This window comes from Neophocaena asiaeorientalis, unplaced genomic scaffold (assembly GCF_003031525.2).
Source record: "Neophocaena asiaeorientalis asiaeorientalis breed wild unplaced genomic scaffold, Neophocaena_asiaeorientalis_V1.1 scaffold825, whole genome shotgun sequence".
Lineage (NCBI taxonomy): Eukaryota > Metazoa > Chordata > Mammalia > Artiodactyla > Phocoenidae > Neophocaena > Neophocaena asiaeorientalis.
In genome coordinates, this window is record NW_020173937.1 from 363,130 (window position 1) to 387,590 (window position 24,461).

General features: G+C 58.9%; 2 protein-coding genes across 3 annotated transcripts in view; one reads left to right on the forward strand and one right to left on the reverse strand.

Annotated features, from left to right (window-relative positions):
- GAS6 (growth arrest specific 6) overlaps nt 1-10,613 on the forward strand; it is a 31,817-nt gene extending 21,204 nt beyond the window's left edge. The window contains exons 6-14 of the mRNA XM_024752680.1: nt 208-330; nt 877-998; nt 1,625-1,743; nt 1,993-2,182; nt 3,572-3,736; nt 4,736-4,904; nt 8,108-8,280; nt 9,121-9,349; nt 10,192-10,613. Coding sequence (XP_024608448.1) covers nt 208-330; nt 877-998; nt 1,625-1,743; nt 1,993-2,182; nt 3,572-3,736; nt 4,736-4,904; nt 8,108-8,280; nt 9,121-9,349; nt 10,192-10,343 — 1,442 coding nt within the window. The 3' untranslated portion in view covers nt 10,344-10,613. The remainder of the gene's footprint in view (nt 1-207; nt 331-876; nt 999-1,624; nt 1,744-1,992; nt 2,183-3,571; nt 3,737-4,735; nt 4,905-8,107; nt 8,281-9,120; nt 9,350-10,191) is intronic.
- Nucleotides 10,614-21,686: 11,073 nt separating this feature from the next.
- The window catches only part of TMEM255B (transmembrane protein 255B), a 32,453-nt gene continuing 29,678 nt past the window's right edge, over nt 21,687-24,461 (reverse strand). For both annotated transcript variants that reach the window (XM_024752674.1, XM_024752673.1), the window contains one exon: nt 21,687-22,289. In XM_024752674.1, the coding sequence (XP_024608442.1) occupies nt 22,122-22,289 (168 nt within the window). In that variant the 3' untranslated portion in view covers nt 21,687-22,121. The remainder of the gene's footprint in view (nt 22,290-24,461) is intronic.

Consider the following 24,461-nt stretch of genomic DNA (forward strand, 5'->3'; position numbering starts at 1 on the left):
GGAGGGAGGGGAGGGGAATGGGGGAGGGAGGGGAGGAGGGCTGGGTGGCCCAGGGTGCAGTGGTGACACCGCCAGGCCAGGCTGTGCTCCACTCTGCAGAGCTGGATGCCTCTCAGCGGCGGCTCCCAGCCTGGCTGGCGGCATCTCATTTCGGGCCGGCTGCCAGCAGGCCTGGTGGACCTGAAACACAGCTGGTTTTTCCTGCAGACTTGGATGAATGTGCGGACGCAGGCGCCTGTGGGGAGGCTCAGTGCCAGAACCTGCCGGGCTCCTACTCCTGCCTCTGCGACGAGGGCTACGCGTTCAGCTCCCAGGAGAAGTCCTGCCGAGGTGCCCGCCCCGACACCACACGGGACACGCACACACACGCGTGCGCAGGGCACTGCTCTCCCGGGAGCACAGCGTGCTTGAGCACTCGTGTGGGTTCTGCGTACCTGCACACGTGCGACCTGGCACGTGCCTCTTGTGCACCTGGGCCTCTTCCCCAGAGACACAGGGAGACCGACCAGGCGGGGCCCCTGTGCTTCTGGGCAACGGGCTTCTCTCCTGCCCTCGGTGCAGCCTAGCCCAGCCGAGTCCGGGGGCGCCGAGAGCCATGCCCCCTCCCACCGCCTTCCTGCCTGGGGCCAGCGGCTGCCCCCTCCACCAGGGAGGGGATGGGGTAGTCCTGGCCCTGCCCGCCCACCAGGCTGTCCCTGTGCCCCATGCTGACGGCCTCCGTCCCGCGTCCCCAGGAAGGAGCCGGCCAGCTGGGCGGGAGCCACGGGCCTGGAGCTCCCGGGTCTCGGGCTGGGGACTCACGTCCGTGGCGGTGTGATGGGGCAGCAGGGTGCGTGGTGGCATCAGCGGGCTCAGGCACTTCCTTGTGGCTGGCAGATGTGGACGAGTGTGCGGAGGGGCGCTGCGAGCAGGCCTGCGTCAACTCCCCTGGGAGCTACACCTGCCACTGCGACGGGCGCGGGGGCCTCAAGCTGTCCCCGGACATGAACACCTGCGAGGTAGCGCCCGGCCCGGCCTCCCGGCTGCACTGTGGCCCCGCGTGGGGTTGGCTGGGAGCGCGTCCTCGGGCCCCGTGGGGAGAGGCGGGGTGGGAGGCGTGGCCGTGCCGTCCGATGTTTGGTTGTGGCCACCTCAGCTCCTCCCCAGGGTGACTCACTCATACACGCGTGACCGCAGCCCCTGCCCGGGCTGTGCGACGCACGGGCAGCAAGCGCTCCCTGACCGTGAGGGCAGGCCTGCCCTGGCTGCCCTGTGACCCCCCCGGGGCTCCCACCGTGCGGTCCTCCAGGTAGTGGAGAAGCCGCATTGTAGAGCAGGGAACATTCTAGAAACAACTTCAAGGTCTCCATTTTTTGCTTGTTTTACAACATTTTATAGTTGTTTTTATTATTCTCCGTACGTTTGAAATATTCCATAATTAAAATATGAAAGCAGAAGGGAAATGCACAGGGAAGGAGGGTGCTGGAGAGCCAGCAGGGAGCCGGGGGCCTCTGAAAACATCGGAGACCAGCCTCCCCTGGGAGCCCCCATGGTGGGCTGGGCTGGGGGCAGCAGGGTCGCTGGGGGTTCCAGTGGGAGCCTGGCCGAGGGCTCCCATCTGAGACCAGCTTCCCGCTCCCGACAGGACATCCTGCCCTGCGTGCCCTTCAACGTGGCCAAGAGTGTGAAGTCGCTGTACCTGGGCCGCATGTTCAGCGGGACGCCCGTGATCAGACTGCGCTTCAAACGGCTGCAGCCCACGAGGTGAGAGGACGGCCCGAGCACCTGGGCCTGGCGGCAGGGGTCAAAGTCAGCCCTGTGCTGGCGTCCCGGCCGGGGAGCCCACAGTCCAGCACAGCCGCACACGCCTCCCTGGGGACTCGCTGCTGGCGTTGGGGTGCGGGCGGCATTCGGCCCGCTCACCTGGGCTCTTCCCGAGGCCAGGCGAGCCCCACCGGGAGGGGTCACGCGCCACGACCCGCGTGTAACCCACTCGTTTCTGCCCGCGCTCAGACTGGTGGCTGAGTTCGACTTCAGGACCTTCGATCCTGAGGGCGTCCTGTTCTTCGCCGGAGGCCATCGGGACAGCACCTGGATCGTCCTGGGCCTGCGGGCCGGCCGACTGGAGCTGCAGCTCCGCTACCAGGGCGTGGGCCGTGTCACCAGCAGCGGACCCATCATCAACCACGGCTCGTGGCAGACGGTGAGCGTGGCCCCCTCTGCGCTGCCTGGGCCGGCCCGGGGCTCCTGGGCCCGGCTCTCGGTGTGGGGCAGGGTCAGACGTGACTCGTGACGCCGTCCCAGGCTCTGGCCCCCTGGCCTGCTCCGTTCGTGCTGACCTCCAGCCTCCTGATGGAGGTGCCCTGACCGCCCAGAGCCTGAACTGCAGCCGGTCGCTCTGGAGCTGCCGCTCTGTCCTCCATCGTGATGCCTGGAGCAAAGCAGCCTGTGACACGCAGGCTCCCTCCCCAAACTTGGAGGCCCCTTAGTTGGAACTGGGCTTTTAGAAGTAAGTGCTTGAAAGAGAGATGGGAAAAGCATTCTTTTTTCCTCTAGAAGTAAAGATTAAATGGAAAAATTTGCCCTGGTCTCTGCGAATAAAAACAATGTAGACGTTTGCTAATATTTCCGTCCTGTCGGTGGCGTCTAGCTCCTCCTTTCCTGGACTCTTAAAGCACGAGCATCTCCAAAGCAGCAGGAGGGATGCCTTCTGCAAAGTTACAGATAAAACAGTCGACCTAGAGGGAAGCCGTCTCGGGGTTGAGGGAGCTCCACACGTGGGAACCCGCTGCCCCGCGGTTGAGGGCAGGAGGGTCCCGAGCGGGGCTGGGACACTGCCTGAGGGGAAGGGGCTAGAGGAGGCAAGACCAGTGGACGCACGTGGCTGCCAGCCCACCCAAGGCACAAACTGGTCCTCGAGGTGCAGGGCCAGTTCCACAACGACCTCTGCCCACTCTCCCTGCCCCTGAGGCTCCCCACATGTGCACACTGCTGTCTCCTGACCGAATTCAGACCCAGTACCTAAATGTTTCTCCACCTGAGCCAGAAAGGAGATTGAGGGGCTTCTGGGTCATTAGGAAGATGCATCATGTATAGAGTGACAGATTTTTTAATTTTCCTACCAGGAAAGCAGGGAAGGTGGCAAGTTTTAGAAAGAATTCGTATGTTCAGTCAGCATTCAATTGTGCCAGGCACTATTGCTGGAGATCCCGAAGTAACATATGTCCTCTAGTATTCAAAGTGCTCAGTGAGGGGTAGGAGAAGCTAGGGACCAGAGGTGTCAGGGCTGACCCAAGCGGGCAGTGACCTCAGGCCCCCAGAAGGCAGCTCCCTGACTGAGGCTTAGTTTAGGGTCCAGAGATGGGGAAGGGGTTCCAGGTGGGCTCACCTGCAGGAGGAGGGGCGGCCAGGGGGAGGGAGCAGCGCTGGGAGGGAAACCAAAACCGGCAGGGTCGGAGCCACACCATAGATGCCAGGGAAGCAGTACAGGTGATGAGCGTGGCCCCCCCGAGGCTGGGGGTCTCTTGGCCCCCAAGGCCCGGCGCCCCTTCAGAAGGTGCACATCCACCCTCACAGCACTTGTGCTCTTCAGATCTCTGTTGAGGAGCTCGAACGGAACCTGGTGATCAAGGTGAACAAGGATGCTGTCATGAAGATCGCCGTGGCCGGTGACCTGTTCCAGCTGGACAGAGGACTATACCATCTGAACCTGACCGTGGGAGGCGTTCCCTTCAAGGAGAAAGACCTCGTCCAGCCTGTAAGTACTGTCCTTAGCCCCTGAGGTCGGAGCCCAGGTGGCTGAGCACAGGGTTAACCCTGAGGGCCCTGGCAGAGGACCGGAAGGGAGGCAGGCGTCCCTAGACCTTAACAAGCCGCAGTGCAGCTACCTCGTGCACCTCACCATCTCGCTACGAAACTCATTTGCGTTTTCGTCTAAATTGATGATAAAAATGTCTATTTTGCAGAGGAGATAAATCACAATGAAATTATCCTTTAACAAAAAGAACACTCAACTTTTCTGGACAGTTCCCAAGAACATTCGGGTTGTTAACCCTGCTGGGATTCCCATAGGGGAAACAAGACCTGATGGGAGGTTGGCGTTGGTCATTTCCCAAAGTCCTGTCCCGTCTCATCACCCCACTCCCCCGGTGTGCTGATGTCCACGGCCAGAATCCCTGGTGTTCCGGGTCTGATTTCCACACTGAACACGAGGCATGAGTCCAACACGCTGAGGTTCCGGGTAGGGGGCGGTGGCGGCAGCCCTCCAGAGGGCCGGCCCACACCCCAGAGTCCCATCCGTGTGCCTCACGCCCCCTCGTTTTACAGACAAAGGCTGGGGCGACCTGATGTGCGCAGAGCCACGTGGCAAGTGCACAGCTGCGGGTCCCCAGCCCCGCCCTACACACCCCAGGTGCTTTGGGCGCCTGGCAGGAGCGCAGGCACAGCTGCTGTGGAAGGGGCCCCTCGCCCTCGTCCTTCCAGGCGGTGGTCAGCGCCCTGTGTCTGTTAGACGAGTGGGGACCGGGTGCAGGCAGAGGAGGACGGGTGGGGCGCGGATGTGCCACGTGTGCTGCTGCGTGTGCCGTGTACCTGGAGTCGGGTAGCGAATCCCTCCGTGAGCGCGGAGCCTGTAGTGGAAACACCTCCCCCCGCAGGATTCATCCACGTTAGTGGTGGATTTCCACGTGCCTGCGCCAGGAGGGCGCCGTGGGAGCGGGCGGCACCAGGAAGCCACCGGGGGTCTCTGTTTTTCCAGATGAACCCCCGTCTGGACGGCTGCCTGAGGAGTTGGCACTGGCTGGACGGTGAGGACACCACCGTCCAGGAGACGGTCAAGGCGAACGTGAACATGCAGTGCTTCTCCTTGACCGAGAGAGGCTCCTTCTTCCCTGGGAGAGGGTTTGCCTCCTACAGCCTGGATTATGGTGAGTCCTGGCTCCTGCATCGGGATGGCTGTGCTTGTCCTTGCAGCCAAAATACGCCGAAATGCACTAAAAACCAGAGAAGCAGGAGACAGTTTCCTACCGGGGAAGACAGCAGGAGGGACGGCCTCACGGCCCCCGGGCTACGGGCGGGGCACAGGCCCACTCCCAGGGCGCAGGGCTGGGATAAAAAGGGACGGAGGAGGGTGTCGGTGCTTGGTGGCCGAGACGGGCAGGCGGATGCAGGGCTCTAAGGGGAGCTTCCCAGAAGGTTCTGAGATGAGACAGCTCAGGCTCGTCCACGTAGATGTAGACGGAGCCCCTCGGGAACGCCCAGCACTGCAGTCACAGCGCCGTGGCCGTGGGGAGGGGGCAACAGCTCAAGGAGTCCCTGAGCTCAAGCTTCAGAAGGACGAGAAGAGAGGCCCCAAGAAGCCGAGGCTTTAACAGCCGCTATGGAGGCAGCAAAGGAGCTTCTCCTTCACACCCGGGGAGACAGGAGCAGGCCTCGTAGCGGGCGGGGTGGGCAGCCGGGGACCAGCATGCTGCCGCAGGGGACACAGGGTCGGCCCGGAGTCCCTCCGGCTTCTGTGAAGCAGGGCCCTTCATTCCTGGAACAAACCACAACTATCTCTTCCCTTTTATTATCCATCAGTGACAACTTTTACAGTAAAGACAAATTATCCTCCTGTGCTGAGAAGTGAGCACTTAGATGTCAGCTTTATGTGAAACGAGTGAACGTTCCAAATCCCGGCGGTACCATTGCCACCCCTGCTCTGGGGATGTCAACCCGGACGGTGCGGGGGGCGGGGACGGTAGCGGTTCCATTTGAGTCTGGACCCAGGATTTCCCCGACTTCCCCTCTGACAGGGTTGAAGTTAGCCTCTGTTTCCCAGGGGGCACCAGCTGGAGCCCTGAGGTGTCACCACGCCTGGGCTCACGGGCCTTAGTGACTTCCAAGTTGAGGATGTTGGGAGAGCCCTGGGTCCCGGCCCAGGGACACCTCGCACAGAACCGTGTGCCTCTTTCCGAGGGTCGGGAAGGCGTCTAGAGCCTGGGATGCCCGGCAGCCCCAGGTGGACACCTGGTCCAGGGAGGCTCCAGGGTCGCCCCCCTCCCCTTCTCCACAGCCCACTCCTCCTGCCAGGCTCCTGGCATTGCTGCCAAGGCCCCCGCTCCCGGCTCTGCTCCCCCCTCCACACTCTCACCCTAAGAGAGTCCCCGGGGTACCCCCAGTCCCTCTCTGTTCTTAGACTCTGAGCCTTTCATGGTTGAAGGTGCACACGTGACCCCCCTACCCCACCCCGGCCCTGCTTGTCAGCCCAGGAGGGCAGGTGGCCTGCTGCCTCCTTCAGACCTCACTGCCCTGGTGGCCTGCAAGTTCAAGGAGGGTCTGTCCAGCTCGGAGGACGTGGGGCCTGCTCCCTCCTCCTTAGCAAGTCGGGCCATCCTCTCAAGACCTTGTGTCACTGTCCCCTTTTCTGTCTTTAATTGTCAAAAGCACCACCACGTCACTGAAGGGTTTTTAGAAAAGAACCATTGACCCCTAATCGCACCACCTCATACAAAACACGTCACTCTTTCAGTCTTTGTTTTTGTACGTGCAAACCTAGAGCATCCTGTGATGTTTACTATCACATCACAGAGCATAAATGTTTAATTCCTTTCTCACTAACACTGTGGTAACGCAGACACCGCAGGCGCAGTCTCCACTGGCTGCGGTGCCGTCCCCGTGCCCGTCACCGTGCCTGCTGTGGGCTGCTCGCCGCTCTTGCTGCATGGTTTTGACCTTCAAATTCTGTGACAACAAAGGCCAAATGGTAGTCAGAACTCTATGCATTTTTATTATGTCTTGAACTATACCGTCAACGCTCTCACGTTACAACACAGAAAGGACGCATTAGGAAATGACAGATCCTGTCCTCAGCAGCAGGTCCCAGTGGGTCTGGACTCACTGGGTCTCAAAGCCTGAGAAGCCCTCGGTGAGGGGCACGGGGTCGACCCCACTGTTCACCCGAGAAAACTTCCCCAGGGCGGCCGAGGCGTTGGTGCCTTGAGCACGCTTCTGGCAACCAGGCCGCGGGCCTCGTCTGTCCGGGGACTCAGCAGGGAACACACTCCCCCGCCGCAGGGGTGCAGGGGGAGCTCGGCCGCAGAGGAGAAGGCCGGGTCTGTGCATTCGATTCGATGAACAATTATGGGAACTGGCCATAACAGGCCCCTCTGGGATGGGGACGCACACGCGATTTGAGGGGCACACAGTCCACGGGGGGGAGAGACCGGCCCACGGCGAGGTCCGAGCCCAAATGTTCGCAGACGTGGCCTCAGCATCCTTCTGCCGAAGCAGCCCCTGCCTGACATTCTCAGGAGGTAGAAACACTTAAAAGCCAAGAGGGCGGAGGCTGTCTGGCCTCTTCAGCAGCAGGTGATCACGCGTGGGGAGGAAACGTGAGGTGGCGTTCGCCCTCCGAGAACCAGAGTGCAGCCCTGCCACCACAAGTGCCTTGGAGCAGTTTGTGCAAGAGGCGTGCACCACGTATACTCATTCAGGTGCGTCGTATACATGACACGCACCGTGTGGTTTATAATCCACACGCGGTACCTACGGCGGCCCGTCTAACACACCCGAACGAAACCTCACCCGCGGAGGCGTCGATTGTGACGGTAGAAAAGTGCAGCTCAGGATGTAAGACCGTATGTGCTGTTGAGTCGGGCTTGTGGAAGCTCCCATTTTCTTCGCGCCTTTAACTTTTCAAAGTCCTTCAGCTTGCGGGGCTGCACGAGGCCGCAGGTGAGGTGCAGAGGGTCGAAGGCTGAGACGCCCGCCCCGTTCAACTGACCTGCGGGGAAGGCGTCGGGGGCGCCTGGGGGCTGAGCACGGCCCGAGTGGCGCGTCTGAGGTCTCAGCGGGACTAGGTGGCCCGGTGGTCACGCGAAGGGGCGCTCGGGGGAGCGGGCGGCGTGGCCGTCCTCAGGCGGCCTGGGGCCTCTGGACTGCGGCCCAGACCTGAGTCCAGAGCCCGGCCCCCGTCACTTCCCCGCTGCTGGCGCGAACCGCGGGTTCTGGGAGGCTGTTACCGGCTTCCCACCTCCTCCGCCGCCCGGCATCCTCTCCTGCCCGGGGCCGCGGGGGAGCTGAGCTCGCCGCGTCTCTCTCCCCGCCTCTCCGGTCTGGATCGCCCTGTGATGTGCCGCCTTCATCGCAGCTCGGACATCGCCGGATGTCGGGACCGAGACCACCTGGGAAGTAGAGGCCGTGGCTCGGATCCGCCCCGCCGCCGACACGGGGATGCTGCTTGCGCTGGTGGGCGATGACCAGGCCGTGGCCCTCTCCGTGGCCCTGGTCGACTACCACTCCACCAAGAAGCTCAAAAAGCAGGTACCACTCACTGCCCCACCCCACCCCCGACCCCTGAGGACGAAGTGCCGCCCCAGCGCCCAGTGCCCAGCCGGGCCGTGGCCCACACTGTGCCCCTCGAGGTGCCAGCCCACCCTCCCCGCCTCTCTCCAGGGTCTGAGCAGCCACGCGTGGCTCGGGGACAATGTTGGGCTCCCGAAAGCCAGTTGCGCGGTGGGGAGGCTTTCCCACCTGCTCAGTGGGGCAGCAGTTTGAATTAATTGCTCGTATGTAAGCCAAAGGATTTTGCTCACAGATCAGATCTTCCTTTTGAAAAAGATGTGCAAACGTGCCCCAGGCCCTTGTCATGCGGCCCCCTGGGGACGCAGGCGGAGCTCTGGGCACACGCCCCGGACACGCTGCCCGTCACCTCCACGCAGCCCCCCTCTCCCGACTCTCCCGACACCACGCCAACACCGTGCTGACTGGACTTACTGTTTTCTCAGAGAACAGCTAAGAGGTGGCGGAAATAGGTTTATTTTCTCACCTCTGTCCTAAGAGGGGTGTGTTCACCAAGTCAGCCCGCCCACGGGGGCCACCCAGCTCCCCTCTTAGCGGGTCTGCAAGCTGATGGGCGCGGATCTGCGCCCTGCCCAGGGCGGCTTTTCCCCGTCCCGGTACTTGGGACAAACGGCCCCGAGGCCCACCCAGCTGAGACCACCTCCCCGGGCAGGGAGAGGGAGGGAGGGGAGGGCCATCGGTCATCACAGCGCCTCTGCCCTGTGTTGTCAGAGGCGTGTTCTGCCTGGACAACAGGGCCCGCGGGCACTTGGCCGCCACCCCACCTGCCCTGCCCCTGCTCAGGCGTGCTTCTCCCCGCAGCTGGTCGTCCTGGCCGTTGAGAGCGTCACCCTGGTCCTGATGGAGATCAAGGTCTGTGACGGCCAGGAGCACGTTGTGACTGTTTCTGTGAACAAGGACGAGGCCACGCTGGTGGTGGACGGCACCAAGGGCCAGAGTGAAGTGAGCCCAGCAGGGCTGCAGGAGAGGCTGGCCGTCCTCGGGAGGCACCTGCAGGGCTCCGTGCTCACCTTCGTCGGGGGGCTGCCAGGTAGGGTGCCCCAACTTGCTCGCCCCAAGCAGAACTGGGCTGCTCTGCACTAAAAGGAAGAGGGAAGCAGCCGGCCCGTGGCTGCATCGGGTGCCTCGCTGGGTGTCGGCCCCGGCCTGCCGTTGTGTGTGGCGTTCAGGCTGAGAACACGCTTGCAGGGACAAGTGGCAGCCTGAAGCTTCCCCTCCCCAGCTCCCGCACCATCCAGGAGCCCCTCCACCAACCATGGGCATCAGACAGTGGCTCCGGCCAAGGCTAGTGAGGAGGGTTCAGCCCACTGGGCCACGCTGGGGGCCGGGTGCCCCAGCGCCCCAGCCAGCCCCGCCCCTGAGGCCTGGTGTCCAGTTGCCATGGCAGCAGGCAGAGTGACCCTGGCCCCTCCTGCATCCGGGGCTCAGGTCTGGTCAGGTGGAGCCAGGAATCGGGGCGAAGTGGTGGCAGGAGGACGAGGCCAGGGCCTCACGTAAGCCCCCGTCCGCTCCCACCCCTCAGGGTGGGTGTCCACTTGCTGCAGACGGCGGCATCTCTGTCTTGGCCGGCAGACTCAGAGTGCATTTAGTTTTAATAAGCAGAGCTTTGAAGAGGATGAGAGAAAGCCTGGAAGCCCTGGGCGTGACTCACTCGGGCCGAGAAGATAATATTTAATTGATCTGACTATCTGTGTGCGCTCCTGGGGGCCGGGGTGCGGCGTCAAGCCTGTGTGCCCGAGCCAGATGGAGGGGTTCCGCAGGGATGGGAAACCGTGCCCTCGAGGCGGCTGGAGACGCAGAGCGGGGAGCCCGGGCCCCAGACGCCAGGCATCTCGCCCCCTGAGACGTGTTTGTTCTTCTCCCGCGGCCCAGATGTGCCAGCGACCTCGGCCCCGGTCACAGCCTTCTATCGCGGCTGCATGACGCTGGAGGTCAACCGGAAGGTTCTGGACCTGGACGAGGCCATCTACAAGCACAGCGACATCACGGCCCACTCCTGCCCCCCAGCTGAGCCGGCCGCCTAGGCTTCTGCTGCCGCCGGACACCCGCACAGCCACGTGCGCCTTAGCTTTCTTCCCAGACCAGGAAGGACGGCGGGAGGCCCCGCACCCCTGCCCGAGACACTGATCCCTCGTCCGCCAGCTCCCCTCACGGCCTCCCTGCCCGTGTGTAACATATGTGTAAATAGCGGACTCACCTCAGCACCGCCCGAGCGGACCCGGGAAGAGAATTCTGTTATTTTTATTACCAGATGCTTCTCTCTGACCTAAAACTATGGAAAAATAAAACGTTTACGGAACCTTCCTAGCTCTGTGTCGGCGCTTTCTGCCCCTTGGCACTCAGCGGCACAGCCATCGTGGGGTCCGAGGCCGAGAGCGGTCCGCCAGGCCCATCGGCTTTAACTCCAGGCGGCATCCCTTCTGCCTGCCGCCCGGCGTCCCCAAGACGGGGATGAGCCGCTTTCTGGGAGGCAGCAGTGCCAGTCACCTGCCTGCGCGGCCACGGGCAGGCGCCACAGGTCAGCGCCGCCGGCTCCCCGTGCAAACCCGCAGCCTCGGTTCTCCCACCTTCTCGTTTCGGGAGGCCGTGCGCGGTGCCGGAAGGCACCTGCTCGTTGTAGAGCGAGCCGGGTCTGCCGGGGGTCGAGCGCACGGGCCTTTCGCTCTGGCTGTAGGAGCATGGGGGGCAGTAACGACACCACGATGCCAGCCTAGGTCACGGGGGAGAGCAAGCCCGGCGTTTGCAGCTGCTGCGGACACGTCCGGGGCTGTGGGCGCTGTCGCAGTAGAGGGTCCCAGGGGAGTTTCCGGCATCCGGTGGGGCTTCCTCCACCCCAAGACTGAGATTCTATTTTTTTAAATACCAAACCCTGAAGTGTGTTCTCAGGCAGGCAGCCCGGGGTCCCATGGCCCCATTTCAGCTTCATGGCTTTAATCCCTCAAAGCGGCTTCGCCTCCCCCCCACCCCGCTGCTGAACGTGAGTTTACAGTCACAACCTGACCCAGAGACAAGCAGGGGCAGAAGGAAGGGTGGGGGCCGAAGACCCCAGCCCAGCCACGTGCGGAGCCTGTGGGACGCAGAGTGGCCGTGGGACCTCAGGAGGAGAAGCTCCCTCTCGATCCTGGAGGAGAGGGTTTGGCCTCCAGGAGGGCAGTAGGGGCCCCTGGCTGGCGGGACTGGCAAGTGGAGTGACCCCGGGGACCGTGGGCAGCGGCAGCTGGCGTGCCCTGGAAGGGACGGGGTCTCCATGACACGGGGGAGGGGTTAGCAACCACAGATGCCCATCAGGCGGGACCCGTGGGCCAAGCTCACCTAAGACGACCAGACTGAGGCCCGAAGGTGCAAGGTGACGGCCAGGACCCCAGAGGCAGAGGCGCTCGGGCCCCAGGGCCCAGTAGGGCTGGCACGTGCAGCCGGGGTCAGCCCCTCCCAGGGCCACCCGTGTCCTCCTGCCAGCCTGAACCCACTTGTCTGCTCCCTGGCCTGCCTCAAGCCGTGTGTCTGTGTGTGTGTGTGTGTGTGTGTGTGTGGCTGTGTGCACAAGCATGCATGTGTGTGTCTGGGCCCCTCCTCTGCCAGGCCAGCCGTGGGCACGCTGCGCTCCTCCAGGCGTCCCTGAACCTCACTGGGCTGTGGGTGAGAGTTCTCCTCTGCCAGGCCAGCCGTGGGCACGCTGCGCTCCTCCAGGCGTCCCTGAACCTCACTGACTCAGGACTTCAGGAAACTAGCCCGAGAGCTCTTCAAGTGATTTGCACAGAAGGGCCGGCAGGGAGGTCAGTCAGGGGACTCGGCGAGCCCTGGTCCTCGTGAAAAGTCCGCCTCCAGCCAGCCTCTTCCCAGAGCATCCGTGACCGGAGCGGACGTGTGGTCTGGCTCACAGCCTAAGTGGACCCCAGCCCAGGCCCCTGTGCCAGCTCCGGGTGGGGGGCTGGCCTGGCGGGCTGAACTGGTCAGGCTGCGGCCTGGAGCCATAGGACGTGCCTCACACTGTCCGTTGGGGGCTTGAGAGCCCAGTTCCTGGGGACTCTGATGTTGACCAGGAGGACCAGGCATGGGTGCCATCATCTCAGGGAGCAGGGGTCTCACCTGCCGCCCATGGTCTCCCAGAGCCGCTGAGCACCACTCTGAGAAATGGGGGGCACGCAGTCCCGCCCACGACCCCAGGACACCCCCTGCTGCCCACCCTCTGGCCCCACGTGGCCTCAGGAGCCCAAAGCCACCCTGGGGCCTGCTCTCAGCCCAGTCACCACAGCATTCCCGCCATCCTCTCTGGGTTTTGTCCACTCCGGAGGCGGCTCTGGAATGTTCTTACGGAATGCTCCCCAGGCCAGCCCCCACCCGCTCACAAAGGCCAGGATGGCCAGAGAGCAGACAAGACACATGCTGAGCTCTGGGACTGGAAACTCTGGCCTCACAGACACATGGAGCCGAGGCCAGCGCTCAGGGGCTTTCTGACCACCTTGGGTTCATCTTCTCTCTGGGGAGAGCGAGGGCCACATCTGTTTCCTACTGTGGTTTCCATAGACTTCCACTGGGCGCCAGGGGTTATTCTAACTACTGCCAAGAAAAAGTTTATGGCCAGTGAAGAGCCAAAATCTGCAAGACATTCCCCAGCTGTACTGGCCAGATTGGCGTCCTTGCTGCTACCCAGTCCAGGCCAGACTGCACACGAGGCTGGGGCAGACAGAGAGTTGCATGTCTTCTGACTATGCGCCATGGAGATGGAGCCGGGGTGGGTCTGACTCTGCGCCATGGAGATAGAGCCGGGACGGGTCTGACTGTGCGCCATGGAGATGGAGCCGGGACGGGTCTGACTGTGCGCCATGGAGATGGAGCCGGGACGGGTCTGACTGTGCGCCATGGAGATGGAGCCGGGACGGGTCTGACTGTGCGCCATGGAGATGGAGCCGGGACGGGTCTGACTGTGCGCCAGGAAGGTGGAGCCGGGACGGGTCTGACTGTGCGCCATGGAGATGGAGCCGGGGTGGGTCTGACTGTGCGCCAGGAAGGAGGAACTCAGGTGGATTATGCTGCTGACACTTGTGGTCTGCATTGATCTCAGAGTTCTGATTTTTTTGTTTTAAATAGAAGAGCTGTAATATTTGTTTGTATTTCATTCTTTTGTTTGTTTTTCAGATACTATCGATTGATTGATAACGGCTTTTTGTGTGAAGGGCCGTTCTGTGCCCTTAGGGTGTTGGCATGCCTGCAACCTCCGTCCTCGCTGCCAGTACTCCCCCAAATACACACACATAGACACACACACTTGAGACAGTCAAAACATCTTCAGACACTGCCACACGTCCCCTGGAGCAAATCATCCCTGTTGAAATCTCTGCATTAAAGAAATAGGAAATTTGACCCCAGCTCATATGACACAAAAAATTAACTCTATGTAGAGTATGTATTTAAATCTAAAGGTAATCTATAAAGCATTTAGAAGATAACATAAAACTGTAGGCTGTGGGCCTAAGGTGATGCACCCCTGTTCTTGTTTATAAAACTTTATTGACACACGGTCACACCCGTTAACTTATGATTCTCTACAGCTTCTCTCCTGCTACAATGGCAGGGCTGAGTGGTAGCTTCACAGCTACAGACCCTCAAAACCTGAACCATGTACTATCTGTTCCTTCACAGAGAAACTTTGCTGACCCCTGTGATGGAAGAGTATTTTCATGAACTAGGGTAAAGAAATATTGCTTTAAAATAGAAAATAAAACAAAATGCTCTCATGATAAAGAAAAATATTTTAAAATTGGGCTGCATTAAAATTAAGAACTTCAAGAAAACAAAGTTGGAGGAACCTACCCGACTTCAAGTCTTGCTATGAAGCTCCAGCGGTCAGTACAGCCTGGTGTTGCCAAAAGAATAATCAAAGAGATAAATGAACAGAACAGAGAGCCCAGAAACAGACCCACAAAAACAGAGTCACCTGATCTTCAACAAAGGATCAAAGGTAACACAATGGAGCAAATAAGGCTGGAACACCTGGACTCCACGTGCAAATAAACGAGTCTAGATACAGACCTCACACCCTTCACAAAGTCAACTCAAAATGGATCACAGATCTAAAGTAAAACACAAAACTATAAAACTCCTAGAAGATGGCACAGGAGAAAATCTAGATGGCCTTGGATTTGGGATAACCTTTTAGATACAACACCAAAGGCAAAATCCATGAAAGAAATAATGGATAAGTTGGGCTTCATTAAAATGAAAACTTTCTGCTCCACAAAGACACCATCAAGGGGATGAAAAAACGAGCCACAGATGAAGAAGAAATTTGCAGAAGACGTATCTGATGAAGCACTGTTACCCCAAATATACAAAGAACCCTTAAAACTCAACTGTAAGAAAATAAACAAGCTAATTAAAAAATGGATCAAAGACCTTAACAGACACCTCGCCAAAGATACACAGATAGCAGATAAGCACATGAAAACGTGCTCATATGTCATATGTCATCAGGGCGAACGCAAATTAAAACAATAGTAAGATGCCACGGCACACCTATTAGAACAGCCAGAATCCTGAACACAGACAACACCAAGTGCTGGTGAGGACGTGGGACGGCAGGAGCTCTCAGCACTGCTGGTGGGAACGCAGGATGGTGTAGCCACCATGGGAGACAGTTCCTTACAAAACTAAACATACGCTCGCCACGTGATCCAGCAATCGTGCTCCAGGGTACTTCCCCAAAGGCACTGAAAACTAATGTCCACATAAAAATGTACACACAAATGTTTATAGCAACTTTATTCATAATTACCAAAACTTGGAAGCAACTAAGATGCCCTTCAGTAGGTGAATGGATAAACAAACTGTGTTACACTCAGACGACGGACCATTAGTCAGTGATAAAAAGAATGAGCTATCCAGTCATGAAAAGACATAGAAGAAACTTAAATGCATATTTGCTCAGCGAAATAAGCCAATCTGAAAAGGCTACATAGTGTATGATTCCAGCTATGTGACACTCTGGAAAAGACAAAACTATGGAGATAGTACAATAAAAAGACCAGCGGTTAACAAGGGTTAGGGGAGGAGGCATGAGAGTGTGGAGCATGGGGGGTTTTTAGGGCAGTGAAAGTGATCCATATGAGACAGTAATGGTGGACACAGGACGTTAAACATTTGTCCAAATCCACACAATGCACAACACTGAGTGACCCCGAATATAGACGATGGACTCTGGGTGACAGGGACCTGTCAGTGTAGGTTCACAGATGGTAACGGACGGCCCCTCGGGTGGGGGATGGTGATGGTGGGGGAGGCTGCACCTGCGTGGGACAGGGGGCCTGTGGGAACTCTGTGTCCCTTCCTCTCCATTTTGCTGTGAATCTAAACCTGCTATAAAAAATAAAGTCTATTAAAAATAAACAAGCATATCCATCAGTAGATACATCAAGAACATCTGTTCACCAAGGTACCATAAAAAGGGTGACGAGACCAGCTCAGAACAGAAGATACTGGGAACCACATGAACCCGCTAACGTGGGTTAACCCAGAAGGGAGAACGAGTTCTTCCTGCAAATCAGTGAGAGAAAGTAAAGACCCAACAGAAGAACGGGCAGAAGACCAGGCGGGCGCTGCACTAAACAGGAAACACCAGCGGTCAATTTGTCTGTCCAAAGGGCCCCGCTTCATTAATAAGGAGGAAATGGGGTCACAGACACCACGAGAAGAAACTTACAAGGAGTATCGCCCGCACCCACAGCTGTGAAAGGTTCTCGGATCGTGCAGGACCAGATCTTGGCGGGTTGGAGCAACAGGACGCCAGGTCCGCAGCTGAGACTGTGCTGGGCCAACCCCACGGATGCTGGCCGGGCGTCGTCCTCCAAAGTCAAAGTCTGCCATGTGCCCCAAATCCAAGCCAGGGGCCCCGCATACACACAGGGACCCCGAGATCAGCCGAGGCCCGCCCACAGCCAAAGGGGCAGTCACGGGTCCTGGGCTCAGCGACAGAACCCCACACGTGCATCTCACAAGCAGGAAGCTCAGCAGAGGCTGGGCACCTGTCCCTACAGAGGACAGAACAGTGGGAGAGTGGGCCCCGGGCGGAGGGAAGGCCAGCCCCGGGGCCAGGTGACTGCCTCGCTTTGCAAATAGTCACCACGTTACACCTTGGTCTCCAGCAGGCTTTCTGCAGGTGTATTAAATTTCATAACTAAAAAGTTTTAGCAAATGGGAAACAGAAGTAGGCATGTAATGGTGCCACCCAAGAGCCGCTGACAGCGCGAGGCCTGCCCCTGCTCCTGTCGTCTGGGCTGGACGACGCTCGGCTGGGCACGTCCCCTTCATCCAGGGGGCACCTGTGCTCCCACCAGCTTTGTGTTCTCTCCCTACACCCAGAGGTGGCGGAATCGGGCTGCAGAAGGACTGAGAAGCCAGGAGTGCGGGGTGGAGGGGGGCAGTGCAGGCGGCCGCAGGCTGCTCGGACCAGACCAGACTGTTACTGAAGGTCATTCTTGTTAACCAAGCACGCACTATCGCCCGGCCCTGCCCTGAGTGCTTTTCCAATGAGATCCACTAACATACCATAACGTTCACCCTCTAACAGTGTGCAGTCCAGCGGGTTTCAGCACCTTCACAGGGCCGTGCGACATCACCACTGTCCGTTCCAGAACATTCCACCACGGCAGCAGGGAGCCCTGTTCCCATCAGCAGCCTCCCTCACCCCCTCCGCCCAACCAGCCTCCAGCCAGGTCCGGAGCACCAGCCTCCGTCTGTGATTGAGGAAGAGGCGGGGCGCTCAGCAGAGGGAGGGGCCAGGGGAGAGGCCCCACCAAGCCCCACCCCGTGGTGGTGCCCGTCAGAGCGGCAGGGCCGGGTCTCACACACGTCAGACGCAGGCGCCTGGCCGGGCTCTGCTGTGGGGAGGGCATGACAGAGAGGGGTCCCCAGGGAACGGCGCCCAGCGCACACAGGCCAGCCGGCCATGGGGGTCCTGGGGACTGGGGCTGGGGGTGCCTGGAAGCCCCCACCAGTCTGGGAATTGAATTGTTCACATTCTTTGTGGCTGGGCTGAGGGAGAAAGACGTTTTTGTACGCAAGAGCAAAATTGTTGGCCTTGGAGTCTGACATTTTTTATCAACTCCCGGCTCTCAGCGAGATGAAACGACCTGGCAGGGCAGACAGTCTGGGTTGGGCCACGCGGGTGTGGACGGTCCGGGGAAACCCTTAGGCCCGGCAGACCCCACCCTGGGCTGTGCTCGGAGGTCGAAGGTCATCCCGCGTCCAGGCCCGCGACCGGCTTCCCTGCCGCTGGCTCCAAAGGCAGCCACGGGCCTGCCGGGACCAGGGACTGCGGCTTCACTCCCTGCAGCCCGGAGCCAAGGTCCCTCCCCGCCCGGGCGCTCGTGGGTCCGGAGCCACCGAGGGGATCGACGTCTCGGACCACAGACCCCTGGCTCGGTTGGACGCTACGGTTCTTAAACTCTGGGCAGAAGAGGGATGTGCGGGACCCCAGGCGGGTCAGTGGGCCGGGGTGCGGGTTGGGCGTGCAGTCAGCCCTTCACGCCTGCTGGCCGCGTCTGGTTTCCCCTCCTTGGACCGAGCGGGCAGCAGCCTCGAGCCCTGCCGTCACGTGAGGAAAGCGGAGGCCGGGCACCTCGAGCCTTTGCTGGACGAGGGGCTTCTGTCTCCAGGACGCCCCCGTCCCGGGGCTCGCATCTGAGTGCAGAAACCGTAGGGGGCGCCAGAGACGTGGAGGAAAGAGGATTTCCTCCTTGTTCCTGAGCACGGTCCAGCCTTGTGGAGGCAGGGGTTCTGGTCAAGCGTGGAGCCCCCTCCCGCTGGTAGCTCAGAGCCGAGTGCCCACACGAGCAGCTCTGGGGCTCAGCCCCTACGCCCCGTTCAAGTCCCAGCCCCAGTTCCTTTCTCCTCTCCTGCTTTTGCCTGGTACGGTTTGCACTGGGTTAAATGCCCCCTGAAGGGCAGGACGCCGAAGCCCCACGGAGCAGCAGCGGAGCCAGCACGGACACGGGGGAGGGCACGTCCTCCCCGCAGAGGCTCTAGCCCAGGGGCCGCAGAGGCTCCTGTGATCAGACAGTATCTCCACCTTGACCGACATTTCGAGGAGCAACAGAGGTGGAAAGAATAAAACAAGTGAAGGTGTTTCCATGCTGCGATAGGGGGGCTGACCTGGCTGCGGGCAGAGGGCAAAGCCCACGGTCAGAACCACGGCCCTGCTGCCAGAGGTCGTTCCCAAGCAACACGGCTGCGGGCATTTCAATGTCATGTGTCTTTGCCTACTGAACCGAAAACACCAAGAACATAAAACCAAGGATCCACTGGAAAGTCACCCGGAGAAGGAAAAATCCCTCCTAGAACCCATCAGACTAGGCTGAGGTTTCCCCAGCTGGAAGGGACGCTTGTCCGTCTAACGCTGCGCGGCTTGGCTTGTGGCATCTTTTGACGCATTCGGGGTGGGCACGCAGGGAAGGGCGGCCAGATGGGCAGGCGCTGGCCCCGACCAGGCCGGGCTGGGCGCCTCACACGTGGAACCCTAAGTGCCTGTAGGGTCCGCGCAGGTGTCCCCAGTAAGCGTTGACAAAATCTGTGCCAGTGAGCTCGCATCTCCCAACAGACGCCGTGAGAGAGAAACGGGACTGGCAGGACCTTATCGGATGCAGCGAAATGAACAGATGATGAGGTGACGAGGCTGGGACGGCAGGTTTGGCGTCAAGCGCCCACATGGGGAGCTCTTGGTGGATTTCACCCGGATGAGCCTGAAGCCAGGCCCAGGCTTTGCCGCACCGGCAGGCAGGCTGGAAGCGGGGAGGCCAGGATCTGGTCTCACCCCACTCTGGTCCCTGCTGGTTTGTGATGTGTGCGCTAAAATCCTAACATAATTCTCAGCATAAGTAAACATCTCAGTGACTCTTAAGTTCTTAGATTTTATGGAAAGTCCCTACATTGATACACATAACTTTTGTAAAGTAATGAGTTTGCCTCTTTGCCTTTGTGAAGAGGACCGCCTGTGTTTAGGGGGAGTGTGCAGGAGCTCGTCCTGTTACCCGGCTCCAGCTGCCGCCCGGGGGGCCCCTTCCTGCCCCTGCCTGACACCCAGGCCGCGGGGATGCCTGCTGGGCCCCTAGCAGAGCTGAGGTCTCGAGTGGGCTGTAGAGGGTCCTCCTTATGCAAAACAAGACCCATCTGGGTCTAACGAGCCTCAGAAATAAGAACCATCTTCCCTGTTCTCCGCACGATCCCGGCAGGGAGCAGAGTCAGTCGCGTGAATTCTCCTTTCATACACCATTGTTTTACATGACATTCAAACTAGGTTTCTTTGGTGAAAGATGGTCTCCCCGAGTCGCACAGCTGAGTGGGACTCGTCCTGCAAGAGCTGGCTTTGGGTACAGGGACACTGGTCCTGTGGTCACACTAGGTACCCCCCCAGGCCCCAAATGCCTGCCACTGTGATGGCGAAGCCCCGAAAGGGAGGGCTTAGCCGCAGAGGCTACCGAGCAAAGCCGTGAGGAACTGGGACCCAGACTAGTGCATCTGGTGACGGGGCGGACAGGTGGAGGGACAGCAAGCCCATCGGGTCAAAATCGGGCTAAAAGGGAGACAAAGGATGCTTCAAGAACTAACTTCACGCTGCTTCTCAGTGTGGCCACGGGCTCCATCGCAGCCAATGGAATTACTCCTCGTAAATTCCGCTAGTTTTGTTATTTTTTACCATATGCCCAAAGCAAGTCAAACAATTAGGGAGGATCGGCCCCTTGAGAGTTTGACCTAAAATTCCAAATCAACGAGGCGTGACCTCGCTGTGCTCGTGGCTTTTGGAGCTGAAGTTCCGGGACAACAGGAGGTGGGGCCACGTCCTGGCCACGGAGGCCACAGAGGCCAGGGCCACGCTGGGCCCATCGGATCAGGCCAGCCTGAAAACACTGGGCTTGCGAGCCCACGTTTAACAAAACACAGTCACATCTCGCTTTACAAACACTGCTTTTTTTTTTTACAAATTAAGGTCTGGGGCAGCCCTGTGCGAAACAAGTCTGTTAGCACATTTTCCCAGGAGTGTATGCTCACTTCGTGTCTCTGTGTCACATTTTCATAATTCTTATGATATTTCAGACTCTTTCATTATTATTATATTTGCATGGTGATTCGTGACCAGTGATCTTTGCTGTTACTCTTGTCACTGTTTGGGGTTTTTTTTTTTTTTTTTTTTTCGGTACGCGGGCCTCTCACTGTTGTGGCCTCTCGCGTTGCGGAGCACAGGCTCCGGACGCGCAGGCTCAGCGGCCATGGCTCACGGGCCCAGCCGGTCCGCGGCATGTGGGATCTTCCCGGACCGGGGCACGAACCCGTGTCCCCCGCATCGGCAGGAGGACTCTCAACCACTGCGCCACCAGGGAAGCCCCTACTGTTTTGGTATTTTTTAGGAATGAAGTGTTTTTACTTAAGATCGTGGGTTGTTTCTTTAGCCATATGCTACTGGCAACAGACTGCAGGATGGTGTAAACATCGCTTTCATGTGCCGGGAAGCCAAGAATTCTGTGACTCCCCTCGTTGCGGTATTGGCGGGGGGCGGGGGGCGCTGCAGGGACCAAAAGAATCTACATGCTCTGACCAGTGACCAGGTCCTTCCTGCCTCGTCTGTGACAAATAGCCTTCCCTAGGCCAAGGGGCCAGACGCATCCACGCGTGTCCTCCTCTCTAAGGAAACGGTCCACATGCTCAGAGAATGTAGTGAGAAGTGTTTCTGGATGTGAGGGCTGGGAGTATTCTGTCTGCTGGACAGAATTGCGTTCCCAGCTGGCAGCGGGAGAGGAGGCCACGCCTTGTTTAGACTCAACGTTGCACTTGCCTCCCTCCCTCTGTCCTCCCTCCCTTCTCCCTTCCCCTCACCTCTCCTCCTTCCTGTCCCTCCTCTGCCATCTCTTTTCCCCAAACATCCACGACTGTAACTCTGTAACTCTGAGACCGACTCTGGTCTGTCTCTCGACCAGGATTTGATTGGCTCCAAGGCCACGCTCACCTGCTTCCTCAGGTATGTCTGGCAGTGGGCAGGTGCATGTGGGGCCCTGGTCGGTAGCCATTGGTCTGTTCTGGGCATGGCTTCACCCAGGCCGTGGCTGCTGGGCCACAGAGGCCCCCCCCCCCTCCAGGGGTCTCTCAGCAGAGAGGCTGCATCTTAGGGGCACCTGCTCTGCGGGCAGGGGCTCACACAGGGTGTCCCACAGAACAGACCAGGCTCGCCTGGATTCTCCACGAAGGCTGACAGTCGGGGGCCTGGACACCGTACACAGGACACACGCAGCTGCGGGACGCGATTGGAACAGAGCACACGCAGACCTCAGACCACTCGCAGGCCTTGGAAACAGCACTTATATTTGAGCTGGGACAAGTTTTCACTCGAGTGCATGGGGACCAGAAGTGCAGTGCTGAGGGTGGCGACTCTGCCCTCGCCAGGGACACACATATAAATACAAACACAGTGCGTTTCCTCGAAAGTGGTCCTCACACGGGGGCACCTGCCGCAGTCCCCTTGACCATAATAGTGCTAACTAATTAGGAGGAAAATGAAACTGTTTTGTAAGTGATGCCACCAGAGCAAGGCGGCTCCGGCAGGCATTTTAGCACGGCTTGGTGTGTGGCTTCACACAGGGTGAGGTGGCCTCAGCCACCAGGGCTCCCCGCCACGGTCCGGCCTCTCCTTGCCCGGATGTGCCCAGGGAGGGGAGGAGGGCTCGGGCATCTCCAGGAGGTTGGCCACAGAAGCAGGGTTTGTGGAAGCTGCTCTGTTTTCTAACAAGCCAAAAACTAGTTTTCAGTCTCCACCCTCTGCATCACGGTGCGTAGGGGGGAGGCTTCTCCCCGGGGAGGAAGTGGGTGAGGGCGAAGATGGGGGGAGCATTCGGGGGGGGCCGGCAGCTGGAGCCGGGCTGGGACGGAGGCTGCACATCCTCGGACAGAGAGAGGTCGGAGCCAGGTGAGGCCGGGAAGCCACCAGGGGGCTGCAACCAAACAGAAAAAGCCTCCTCAGCCGATGGAAGCCCGGGGACATGCCCAGCGCTACTGGCACCCCTCAGATCCCACCCTGGCCTGAACCCCCAGACCCAGTCCCTCCTGGTGGGAACCGCTCCCTGAACAGCATGCATTCCCAGGGGGCCGCAGGGAGGCCCCGATTCAGCCCTACTGGGCCCCCTTCTCGCCTGTGGGCACATTGACATTCAGGTCTTGACATTCAGGAGGGTGGCTGGTGACCACCTGACACTGGGATGCATGGACGTGCAAACGCTGTCTAAGGAAGAGGCTGCCCAGCTCATCTGGGGCCCTGGGTTCACTCAACACTTCATATTTTACAGAAAAAACAGGAACATCCACATTTTCCACATAGTGTGGTGGTGAATTTTATGCATCAACTTGGCTGGACTACGGTGCCCAGATGTTTGCTCAAACTGTCTGGATGTCATTTTGAGGGTGTTTGGTAGCCGTGATGAACATGTAGACCAGCAGATCACCCTCTCTGGTGTGGGTAGGCCTCGTCCAATCAGTTGAAGAGGAAAAGACGGAGGTTCCCGAGGGAGAGGGAATTCTGCCTCCAAACTGACCAGACTCAAACTGCAAAATCTGTCTTCCTGGGACCTCTAGCCTGCGGACTGCACTGCAGATTTTGGGCTCTCTCCCTCTATATATCTATATCTGTATCATCTCTTTCTATAAATATATCTCTACCTGTGTCTACTATGTGCACACATGCTATTGGCTCTGTTTCTCTGGAGAACCCACACTAATACACATAGATGCAAAAAGTGATTCTGCAAAGAGAATGTTGGGGCATGCCACAGACTTTAAATTAATAAAATTTCCAGTTTTCCTCCACCCGCCAACAGCCTCTTAAATTTCTTTTTTTAACTTCTAGAGGTTAAAAATGCCTGCTTAAAACCAACATTAAATAAAGCAAGCGACCCCTTCTGTGATGGGACACAGGCGAGTGTATGCAGGCGCTCGTCTTCGGTGGGGCCAGGTGGTTCCTTGCTCTCTGCTCAGCAGGTGCCCAGGGCCCAGGGATGCTAGCCTGCCTGCCCCCTCCCCCTGGAGGAGCCCCAGACCTCGGGCTTTGAGAGAGAATTTCCTCACAAGCCAGGGCTCTAGGGATCCAAGGGCCCTGGGCCCTTGCCCACCTCCATTGCTTTCTTTCTCTCAAACTCACACTTCTTTCTGACCTCAGGGGACAAATGAAACCTCTAGAGAACATCCCTCAGATCTGTGGGTCCCCAGCTCCCACCAGGCATGTGTGTGGTCAGTTCTTTACCAGAAATGAGCAGCTGAGAGAACCAGGGAGTAAACCACACTGACCATGGAATAAACCAGTGGGAACCACAGAGGAGCCAGCTGAAAATACATGGCAAACCAGCAAGGATTACAGAGTAAACCACCAGAAACCACAGAGTAAACCACCAAGAATCACAGGGTAAACCACCAGGAACCACGGAGTAAACCACCAGGAACCACAGAGTAAACCACCAGGAACCACAGAGTAAACTACCACGGACCACGGAGTAAACCACCACAGACCACAGAGAAAACCACCAGGAACCACAGAGCAAACCACCACAGACCACAGAGAAAACCACCAGGAACCACAGAGCAAACCACCACGGACCACGGAGTAATCCACCACAGACCAGAGAGCAAACCATCAGGAACCACATAGCAAACAACCAGGAACCACGGAGTAAACCACCACAGACCACAGAGAAAACCACCAGGAACCACAGAGCAAACCACCAGGAACCACGGAGGAAACTAGCCTCTGTCCACACAGGCAATCCCATCGGGGGGCAGACAAAAAGCCTCTTAGTTACAGGATGCGAGGTCCTTAGTTACAGGATGCGAGGTCCTTAGTTACAGGATGTGAGTTAATCCTTGGCGTGTCCTTGTTCCTGCACTTCCTGACCAGGTGGCCCTGGGAATAAGGAAGGTGGGTTTTCTTCGAAGGCGAGTGTTCTTTTTTTTTTTTTTTTTGCGTTATGCGGGCCTCTCACTGTCGTGGCCTCTCCCGTTGCGGAGCACAGGCTCCGGACGCACAGGCTCAGCGGCCATGGCTCACAGGCCCAGACGCTCTGCGGCATGTGGGATCTTCCCGGACCGGGGCATGAACCGGTGTCCCCTGCATTGGCAGG